Consider the following 12,378-nt stretch of genomic DNA (forward strand, 5'->3'; position numbering starts at 1 on the left):
TGTCAATATGGAGCCCAGTGGAAATTTAACATGACGTCGATGTGTGATTCAATGTTTACGCATACATGTTTGACTTTGGGAAAGGCCGTGGAAATTCCATTTATAATTTAATAGACTGAAAGAGAGGTATACCTTCTTCGTCCAGGAACTAATTTGCAAAATTATATCTTCGCCCCATGCCACCACCACGAACCCCAAAATTAAAAGATAAATAAAGTTGAAAAACAAGGTCAAATATATTTTTTTCCTCTGAGCATAAACACGGTCACAGAAAAACGGACGAATAGGATCTAGTTAGTTTTCGTTTATATAAACATCCAATCACACATTTTCAAAGAGATGGGTGTTTTATATATATTATGGTGCCGACATATCATCTGCAAAGTACAAATACACATAGAAATGGACACAACTACAAGTACAAATACACATAGAAATGGACACAAGTTCAGGTACAAATACACATAGAAATGGACACAAGCACAAGTACAAATACACATAGAAATCGGCATACGTACAGACAAGCGTACAAACAGACATACTCATATAAATAGAGATAAGTACAAACAAACATACACACAGAAATCAACATAAGTACAAACACAAAAATATGTACAAAGCAAAAGGGGCTATTTGTATCTTTATACTGCCACACACATAAAGTCGAACGGAGATTTTTTGTTTCGATGCATACATATACAATTACACTCGCACCAGAGAAAAATAGGGCTTAATTGATAGACTGTTCGTGGGGGGGGGGGTGGTGATAAACAATATTAGCAATAATCACACAAGACGATTTATTTGTTTCTAAAAGCCATCATTTTAATTGTTGCGCTCAATTTATTCGTTGATTTCTCCATGATGCATATTGACAATAATGTCGGTCCCTCACCTCCGTGTACAATAATTAAGTTCTTATATTGGGCTATGAATAGAACAAAAATGTACAATGTACTATATGATGAAAACAAAACTCCTAAAAGCGAAACGAATAACAGAGTTGACAAAAATCGTGTAAAAGATATGCGTTCCCATGCTCCATTGCTGCTTTTCCTGCCTCCAATTTAACCTAGAACTTGATGATACAGGAAATATATAGGCATTATGATCGCTAAATCACCATTCCTACTTTTCGTCGGTGTCCTACACAAGTCAATACATGTGAGAGTATGAAACAAAAGCTTTGTTCATGGTGACAACACACTCGGTTAGTATGAGTTCTATCCCACTGCATGCCGATCGTTTTGGTTTAGTACGAGATCTTTCCAGGTACAAACCGATCGTTTTGGTTTGTCCTATTGCATGCCGATTATTGTGGTTTGTTACGAGCCTATTCCCATTACATGCAGATCGTTTTGGTTTGTTATGAGCCAATTCCCTTTACACGGAGATCTTTTTGGTTTGTTATTCCCATTACATGCAGATCGTGTCAGTTTGTGATGAGCCCATTCACGTTATAACCCAATCGTTTTGGTTTAGTAAGAGCTCTGTTTTATTTCATGCCGATCGCTTCCTTAACAAGCAAGACTGACACCATAGGCTATTTTCCCTTTAATCAAACAAAGGCAAATATGCGGAATTGCAGATAGCTGTATATACATAAAATATGTGCTGTTTATGTTATATTTGCTATTACTTTTACAAAACAATATGTCATAAGCTAGGCATAGAGATAATCGTCATCATTATCATTGATTTTATTGTCATAGTATTAATTTCTCAAATCGTATATGTACATTGGAATGCAGCGTCATACTACGTGTCTCAAAACAATTTTAGTAAAGCCAAAGTTTCGAGCAAATTAGGCCAGTAAAATTATTGCGAAGTACTATTTGATTGCGAGTTTGGAAGTGACGTAACGGACCATCGTAATTACTTCCCTTGGTATCACGTCAGCCATTTTTGGGTTGTCCTGCAATCACAGATGTGTCGCAAATATACATGACGAACAAATGACGAGATCTCGTGTAATTAATATGCGCTTAAAGAAAAGAAAAAATATGACTTTTGAACATTTATATAAACCTAACTGTAACAATATTTTAAAGAAAATGTTATTACTATTTATAATAGTGCTACGGACCTTTTACACTAAATGGTAGACAACATTTTTCAAAGGAAGTAAATCTGACTGGAACTGAAATCCATAAGAGTTGCGGTGTCTCTACATTAAATTTCCGAAGGCAGCTAAATATGAATGGAACTGCAGTTCTTTTTTTATATCTCTTTAGTTAGTAATAACTTACACCTGATTAAATGTTCACATTTACAACCTCTTTCGAAAACTTTGAAACAGTAAACTAAATGCATTCCAAGGCGACTTCGCACGACAATGTTTCCCTCGAGATGTAACTTTGCTAAGATAACTTGAAATAGTTCTTCATGTGGGTTTATTTTTTATCCACATTCTGCATTCATGAAAAATTCATAGCTGTCTAGCCAATTATAATACTTTCAGACATTTATTATTTTTACAGTTTTATCGGAGCTGTCTAAAGCGATTATAAATTAATACAACCAAAATTCCAAGCCCGACCGGACTTTTATTTATGAACTATTTTTTTGTCGTTACCCTTTTATCGGCCATCACTTTATCAACCAATGGCGAATATTTGTTGTACCGACTTCAATCGACCAAAACAATGTATGCAGCCCTACAAAAAGAGGATATTTATTTTGACCTTGGCTCCAACTGCATGCCTCTTTTTATAGAAAGGGCCTTCAAAAGCTACAGTATATACCCAATGAAAGCAGCACGTGGTAAAAGTTCCTTTACAGTCGGTGTACGTCATATTAATTCAAATAAATTGGACAAGTCAGTCGATAAAACACAAGTAAACATGCACTGCGCTCATCAATATGGAAATCTGGTCATAGATCAAAATTCCAAAACATTATGTTTGCTCGAAATTAGAGGGTTTAACATTGACCTAAATGTATTTGAAATCTGTACTAATAATTACAATATGACGCTGAACATTTAGTTTAGTTTTAACAAGCGGAAATTATTCAAATTTTAATTTTTTCGAAAAACATGAAAAGATATATTCATTTATTTATCAGTATAAGTATATAAAAACAAATGAAATTGAACGAACGTTGCGACTCTCTGTCTGTCTGTCTGTCTGTCAGTCTGTATTATTCTTTTGGTAAAGAATTGGAAGCCCATATAACTGGATTTTTAATCGATCCAAAGAGTTTAAGGTCCATGATGGTCATTTGTTTTCAATCGAATAATGGGGAGTTATTGCTATGCATGCACTTTAAAATGATATTAGAACTGGGCACCACGAAAACCTTTTTCTCACAGTTTTTCTGAACGTGCCGTGATACGTACCACGGTATACCGCATTTATATTAGGGGATCAACAAATCAATGTTCTGGGGCAGAAGCCTGACACTTTTTTGTCTATTTTTTTGTCTGTCAATGGCTGGACACATATCTTGCTCTGATGTCACTAAAAAAAACCATATCAGATCCATTTTATTATTTTGAAACAATATTAGATATATGAAAATAAAATAGTTCAACTTATAATAAAACCCACAGCTCTACCCCCCCCCCCCATGAAAATGGTTGCTGCCAAATAGAAGATGAGTTTGCTATGTGTATATTAATTGCTGTATAAGTTGTAATATAACAACTGTAAAGTGGGATGATAATACGAGAGACATTGTGCTGAAAGTAGAAAATCGATAGACAAAAACAGAAAGGGTTGATACTGAAGCCTACAATTTAAACCCTACTGTATTTATAAGAGAGCCAAGGAACTGTAAATGTGATGCCAACACCTAGGCAAAACATTGATTAGACAGGAGCTATAAACATCTAACACACGTACTCAACAAACAAGAACATATTTGGTGGTGTAGAGAAATTTCGTAAAGTTCAGACAGGAACCAACAAAGCTCCTGAAAATCATAGGATGACTCGCTGTCTTACAAAGGAATACTTGTTCCTACCAAATTCACACACGATAATAAATATTAAAACATGACTTTTGCTGTTTTCTTTGTTGTTTGTTTTTTAAAAGCTGATTTACTTCTCCGAAAGTTGAATTTGGCCCGAATATATTTCACATCATTCCATTTGGCCGCCGCCTTGGCAAAAGAAACACGTGTAAGAAAATGTGATTAAAAGATCAAAAATATAATTTGTTTATAATATTCACCATTAATTTGTGACCGATACAATCCTGTTCTAAAACCGGATATTTTGTTGGATTATTTTAAATTTGTGTCATGAATAATGAAAACATAATGTTAATATTGTTTATGTCGTAACAAGATTACTCCAAAATATCCGTATATTCCTTACTGATGGAAAATGTCGAAGTACCGGTACATTAATAAGTACCATGGAACGCACCACCGGGAAAAAATACCGCGGTAAACCGGTATAGAGGGTTTCACGGTTGCAACGGAGTTACTGCTCGTAGCGCTTAATATTACCTCCATTAGTTCCAATGCGCATGCACACAAAAAGTTTCCAGTTCCGAATTTAGTACCGCTTGGTTAGCGAAACATAAAGTCAACAAATGAAGAATTCTCAGCTGCACTACAGATCATTATGGTTAAACCAATGAATAAATCATATATATATATAACATCTTTTGTTCATCTGGAACAGCCTTCATAAATTATTTTAATGCTGTTTAACTTTCCTTGCATCAAGTATGTCAGTTTTAAAGATCCAATTATTTCATAGATTCCGTCCTATCACTTTGGTTCGCATTTTAAATAATATTGAACCACGTGACCTGATGTAAAATTGCAGACAGTATGATTTAAAAAAGAGACTGTTTGTAAGTACATGCTATTCAAGTCAATAATAAATGGATACTTTATCTATCAGTCACTCTTTCTACCTTAGCACCATTATATACTCGTTTTTAACCAGAAGTATGCTTATGTAATATACGTATGTAAACACATTCATTCAAGCATAAACATACCCATGCACCAGATGAGATAAAACCGACAGACAGACATTCAGACAGACAGGCAGATAGGGGAGATGAAGTATACATGCATAATGCGTCTAACATCGATATTTCTCCAAATTGTATACTCTAAATATTTCAACCGTTCAAAGAAATAAAATTAAAATAGTCATAAAGGAGACTCGTATGTGCGCCTGTCTGTTTGAACGTATCAGGGAGACTCGTATGTGCGCCTGCCTGTTTAAACGTGGATGATTTTTGTGCATTTTGAAAAATATATCTTTCCTAGATATAATTCATTTAATGAAAATATAATGAGCTTTAATAAAAATGCAACAGTCTAAATCAATAATAATAGAACCTTCAGAAGTTATAATTATTTTCTCGTTGTCGTTCAATCTCCAGTAACTGCAATAATTAAAGCTGTAAAAAAACCAACATATTTTCATTATTCTTCAAGCGAGATAAATTGCTATAACAATGTTTTTTGTTTTTTTTCGCAGCGATACACTTTCTCTCAATCAAATAATACAAAACTTGAGCATGAGGTATTAACTGAAAGATAATGAAGTTCTGAAATGGACAGAGAACATTTATTCGAAAGCTGGGAACAGCGCAAGTTAGTGAAAAGGAATAAAAGATGTAACAACAACTGATCAAATATTGATATCATTTCTTTTTAAGATAATGAGATACCGATCTTGCTTGCGGAATGTGAGCGGTCTATTACATTTTCTTGATCAAAAGCTGCCATTTTTAGTGATTGAACTATTCGGAAGTGAGTTTCACCGAGACGCCCTCTGGTATGTATGTATGTATGTATGTATGTATGAATATGTACCGGCATTTTACTGTTAAAATACTTTCATGGAAATCATAAATCTTGATCAATAGATCGCATTTATGCATCGTCTGTCAATTATCGCTTTTAATATTCCACTGAAAGCAACATAAATCAAGACATAAAAAATGCAAATATCATCCTTGTGATTGTTGATACTTAATTTCTTCCAACGTCTTGTATTCTGCGTGCAGCAGAGACCTTTCGAAATAGAATTGCCAGATAGAATTTAGCAGAGTTGTGATAAGGACGGATTCTTAGGGACTCTGTGAAGCATTTATAAGCAGCCGGGAGCGTGCCCTCTTGAATCAGACAGTAACCAAACAGATTTAACCCAGTCTCTCTGTGTTGAATGCTTGGTTTTGTCCTGATCAAGTGCATCATGTTGTCCATAGCAACCTGTTTGTGCCTCATCTTTCCTTGCCTGCAGAAGATCAGATAGTGCAGGAAGTGTAGACAGAAGACAGGATCCACTACAGCCCAGTCATACCAAAAATGTTTACAGAGAACTCTAAACCCAGGTGGTACACCAACAGACCTAAACATCTCCATTCTAAGAGGGTGTGGGGTGATGGAAATCTCTGACCTTTGGTAGACTACGCTAAATGACATCCGATTTTGTAGCAGTTCTTCAGTACTGTATCTCTCTGAAAGAAGATTTTGTGTGTTTGATACTACGCCAGTTATGAATTGATCTTCATCTACAGACAAAATGTATGTGTAACGTGCCTGATAATCACTGATCACTTGCAGATAGACCTCTGCTGAGTCGTAGTTCCCAAATTCAATCGCCATTCCACACGCCTTAAGTCTTACAGACGATGCATCTGAATGCACGCCGTTATACAGACATATTGATACCAGATTCAAAATGTTCTTTGTTTCCTCCTCGGACCACAACTGAGCATGTTCTGCATAGACCACGGCAAGGTAAAATCCAAGTTGTGCAAACAGTAAAATCAAAATATGCTTTAATGGAGCATGGATACAGTGTGGTGCATGCTGGATAGCATGCCGCATTCTTATGAGATAATTTACTAAATGGATATGATTTGCCATTGTGAAGTTCATAACTAAATACCGACAGTAACGTTCATGGCTGGCAATTAATCTGTAGTCACGATCCACTTCATCCAGCGCCGTCATCTGAGAAGCGCTGTTCATGGAGGTAAGTCCATTTGCTAAAAGCCGTCCAATTTCACAACATTCTATGCCCAATAAAAATCTACAGTTCTGCGAGAGAAGATCTCCAAGTATTCCTTGCAGCTGAACACGTGTCTGCCCGAATATATTTCTGTCATACAGATTGTTATTCACAATGAAATAGTCAGGACAACGTCCTAGACTGGCCCACTCATATAGTTGTCTAAGGCAAAGATGAAGACAGAGAAAAAGATTTCCTGTATTCCACAGTTGCTGTGGTGTTTTTTCTCTCATCCATAACATGCAAACTTTGCAGAGGTAACTTGAAAATGCGTCTCCTAGAACAGGCTGGATGAATGTTTTCTTGACCATTTTCAGCAGAACATAAACTTTCATCACTGTGTCATCAAAGGACCTCACGAGTTCTCTTTCTGCAATAGAGAATGACAATCTCCATTCCAAATCTTGTTCAAAGCTGCATGGATGTCCTATCTGTGTTGCAAAACATCCATATTTTCGTGAGTTCTGTATTTGTTCTAGTGTAGGCCATCCATAGGGACGACAACGCAAGAACCATTCATATCCCTCGCGAGGCCATCCCGAAAATCTAACAGCAATAACTGTGTCACACGAATATATCTTGTTTGCATTTGGACAATGTATCGCTGGGCCAGCCTGTTGATAATCCGGTAGAACTCCCAAATGATAAGCAAGCTTCACAAGGCTTTCGAAACAGTTGTTTGAAAGGACTGTCCTGCCGCATAAATCTTTTCTATACCTTAAGATCTGGGAAATCAACGAACGCTTAAATTGATCAACTCCTACCAATTTTACATACCCAGGATGGGTAGAGGCATCCTTCAACATGAGGAAATTAAGTCTGCCTGGGTCACAATTAGATAAATCTTCAACTATTTTGAAACCATCATACTGAAGCAAAACATCTCTATCGGAATGAAGCCCAGGTCCCGTCGATCCCTCTGATCTACTACCAAACATGTAGTGACTTAGTCCAAATTGTACGAATTCGTGAGCTAAATTCACAAATATTCCAACCGCAGAGTTTGTCCTTGAGTTATTGTCTCTTGTTTGCTGTGAATACCACATCTCATGTACTCCAAATTTTGCGAAGTCGTGAGCCACATTCGTAAATACCTCAATGTCAGTGGCAGCTGTGACCTTCCGTTCTCTATCTTCCAGCGAATATCCTACCTCATTGAGGAGTCTGTATAGGCGACTAGAGAGAGAAACGAAGTAATCCTGGACCGGAACATCCATGTTGCCTGAAATTGTAGACAGGAAGACGATACATGATAGGTATCGTTTGTAATTTTAAAATATCGACCTGAGTCTTTAGAAGCAATGTTTGCTTTGTTTCAATGGTACTTTTTACACTTATCATATATCATGCCTTTGAAAATGGGACCCAAGCGAATTTCCCACTGAAAAAATGAGCCATCCTACCCTGGCTGGCATGCAGGGGTATCGAACCCACCAGATACGGATTACGAATCCGACGCTCTACCTACTGAGCTACAGCGGCTTTGGAAATAAACTCGGGCGTTTCATGAATTTTGAACTTGTAGAATTTATTCTCATATCCTTTTAATATTTGAATTGGATACAATATCAAAACAATTTTTTGGAAAGAAAAATAAATGCTGGACATAATATTTCCATTTATAACGAAGAAATTCAGTGGGTATTCAATCCTTGTAAAGTTTTAGAACTATTTATTTCCTAACTTCTTTTACTTATTTTCTTCAAATTCGATGCAATTTTAAAGGGTTTCTTTAAAGGTGATATATAATATTTTAGTGTCCTACATCACCTAAGAAAGAACCAATGGAGGCAATAATTGAAGTTCACTTTGTCTAGTGGATGAAATATAAAGAAACTCATTATAAAACTAATTAATCAGCGCATCAAACTACTATTCTGCATTTCCATGCATTAATACATCCACCCACCACCCAGCCACCAAATGCATATATTTATATCATCCGCAGATGTTAACTTAAATACATGCCTTTTTCTGTCATATTCATTAATGCTACGATACTTCTCACCACGGTCTGGTCTTCTCGCTTAAAGATGACTGACACTGTAATTAAATACCCATGTCAACATAACAACGCCAATCATACCACAGGGTATGAAGTCCTGCTAGATTTGATAAATCAGGAAATCTTCTGCGTTGCTTACGCTAGTATTTTCACCGTGAGGAACACATACATGCATACATACATACATACATACGCACGCACGCACACACATATACATACATACATACATACATGCATTCTTGCATACATCCATCCATACATACATACATACATACATACATACATACATGCATGCACACATACATACATACATACATACATACATACATACATACATACATACACACATAATAAAGAAAAAATACAATACCTCTCATCAAATGCTGACTCCCCTGTTTGGCGCCAGTTTCACAAAACTCTATATCTAATTTTCTTGAGCAGTTATACCCTGCATATATGTGGCATTAAGTATTGTTAGTGCGAACAATTGAATTAAACCACTCTCCATCGAAAATGAAAGAGGAAGCCGCACACTCGGAAATGTCATTGAAACTGTAAGTAGAAGGTCGAGTAAAGCATAATGAAAAAGAATACGATCTGATGAAATAAAAGAATCGAAAACGACATTAGTAACATCCCTCAAATTTCCAGTTTAAAGTAAAAAAAGAGGCCACATTAGATCCATGTCTGCATTACTCACCTTCTCGGCACACGTCACAATCATTTTATCAATAGTGGCACTTAAGCGATATAGATGAATCATGCTGGCAGCTTTAAAAGGCCGTATGCCATACCTTTAAAGTTTCTCCACGCTGTAACTTACGATGGTGCGATACGTTATTAAAGAGATAAAATATGCTTTGTATTTTTTTTTCTTTTTTTCTTTTCGTGTTTTTTGTCAGAAGCAAACCTTTGTTCATAACGATTTTAGGCAGGTGGAGATTGACATACGGTCGTTTAAAGGAACTTTGCTAGCCACAAAGAGAGATGTGGCACACTAAATCATTGAAAATGGATGGCCTGAAGCGATCATAGTGATCTGAAGTAACCGTGGGATGAGTTGGAGTGATCATCTTGTTTTGAGCTGGAGAGGACTGGCCTAGAGAGATCGTGGGGCGATCTGGAGTAATTGTGGGGTGAGTAGAACAGAACGTAGTATGAGCGGAAGTAATCGTAGGATGAGCTGGTTGTTTACATTGTTGTAGGGTTTAACGCCATTTCAGCACAGGATAGTCTATACATGGCGGCCAGTATAAATGGTGGAGGAAGGACCCGGAAAATCCCCCGGAAATAACCACCGACCCACGAGGAGCTACTGGCAAGCTTTTATCACATATACACATTGGCTAAACCCGAGACTCTAACCCACCGTAACGGTGAGCGCTTTCGACTACTCAGCCACTTGGGGCCCCTGATGGGCTGGAAAGATATTGGAGTTAACCGAGTCTTCGAAGTGTAAGCTGGAGTAATCCCCCATTTACGCCCCCTCGCCCTGAGTTCCGCAGTTGAAAATAAACTTTTAAACAAGTTTTATATGATATTGAACTAAAATTATGTTCCATCACTATAAAATTTCTTTCTCTATTTAAGAATATTTTAAGAATTTACTAACGCGCAGGGCCCTTGTGAGAGCGATGACTGATTGAAACATATCGGCTTTAGGCCGGCCCGGGTTGGGTAAGCTGGAGTAATCATGGGGTGAGCAGGAAGGAGGATGAACGTGCGTGCATACATACATACATACATACATACAGAGAGACAGACATACAGACATACATACTCGATCAATGATGGATAATTTATATGGGCCTGACAGATAATGGAGTTAACTGGAGTAGTCGAAGTGTAAGATGGAGTGATCCCCCCCATTTACGCCCCCTCGCCCTGAGCTCCGCATTTGAAAAAAAAAACAAACTTTTAAACGAGTTTTTTATGATATTGGACTAACAATTATCTTCCATCGCTTTAAAATTTCTTTCTCTCTAAACAATTATAGTAAGAATTGACTAACGCGCGGGGCCCTTGGGAGAGCGATGCCTGATAGGGCCAAATCGGCTTAAGGCCGGCCCGAGTTGCGTGAGCTTAAGTAATCATTGGGTGAGCAGGAAGGAGGATGAACGTGCGTGCATGCATACATACATACATACATACATACATACACACATACTCGATCAATGATGGATAATATTATGTGGGTGTTTTTCAGATTTTCCTCAAAATATCATAAGATTACATTTGCAGAATCCAGGTAAAATTCACTGACTTTATTGTTTCATATAAGTACAGTCAACGATCATACAGGGGTGAATCAATCCGGTGGAAAATAGGAAAAATAAAGCATATAATCCGAGATAATCTTGTTTTTTTTTTTAAATTTTATTTGGCTGTATATTATTGTGTCGTATATGTGATATTTATTAGTCAAAATCGGTACAACATCTGATGGCAGTCAGCCTATTGGAAAAGGAGATGTACATATCATATGACCATTCATTGTCTTTGAGTTTATTTCCAGCAAAATTAAGGCAGATATGAGAAGATGAAACATGTTAAAAACATATTTATAAACTGAAATGAGAGAATGTTGCCGAATATGTATATGTGCATGCATCCATACATACATACATACATAATCCATGCATGTATGCATGCATGCATGCATACATAGATACATACATACATATGCACGCACGCAAACATGCATACATGCATACATACATACATTGGAAAATTGGTAATGTCCAAATGAAAGCTTGGGTTATATTTGTATGTAAATTAAAATTTTCTTGAGTTTTATAATACCATCCCCATGAATCACTTAAATGTACGAGTTACGAACGTTAATATATTTTCATGCGTGTGTATGTGTGTGTGACTGTCAGTGTAAAACGTAGATTTATTTATGCATGTTATCGTTTGCATATGCTCAGCAATTTTACATCTTACGTTTGTTGTGTTACTTGTTCATTTCCGCGTGTGATATACGTGTATATATACTAACACCAACTGAGTTTTACGAAACACTTTTAACATATGGTAGTATCAGCTGCCTCGCATGGAGTGTGCGTGTGTGTGTGTGTTTACAGAGAAAGAGAGAGAGAGAGAGAGAGAGAATTCTCTAACATATCTTCGCCACAATTGTTGTTAGATGATATCGTTAATAATTTCAGACATACATCGTTTCCATTTCCATCGTTAATATTCTTGAAATTTTTTTTCTTCTTATACAGTGATAGTATGTGCGTATGTCGGTGACTATTATTTATTTCTGAGTGTATGCTGGCTTCATCTGCATCAGTATAATTTATTATTGTGGTTGTCTTTGTTCATCTCCCGACCTTACTGAAACGCTGAATAGCTCAAGCTAAGACGAATTTTGAAA

General features: G+C 36.7%; 1 protein-coding gene across 1 annotated transcript; it reads right to left on the bottom strand.

The window, feature by feature from the left end:
* Positions 1-5,525: 5,525 nt before the first annotated feature.
* Positions 5,526-9,694, bottom strand: LOC149799525 (uncharacterized). Its single transcript, XM_089958870.1, has 2 exons — positions 9,367-9,694; positions 5,526-8,213 (listed from the first exon to the last, which is right to left on the bottom strand). Exons 1-2 carry the CDS (start codon positions 9,371-9,373, stop codon positions 5,947-5,949), a joined length of 2,274 nt encoding a protein of 757 aa, XP_089814996.1. The 5' UTR covers positions 9,374-9,694; the 3' UTR covers positions 5,526-5,946.
* Positions 9,695-12,378: the final 2,684 nt, after the last annotated feature.

Source organism: Sinohyriopsis cumingii, chromosome 5 (assembly GCF_028554795.1).
Source record: "Sinohyriopsis cumingii isolate HCF-2022 chromosome 5, ASM2855479v2, whole genome shotgun sequence".
In the NCBI taxonomy this organism is placed as follows: domain Eukaryota; kingdom Metazoa; phylum Mollusca; class Bivalvia; order Unionida; family Unionidae; genus Sinohyriopsis; species Sinohyriopsis cumingii.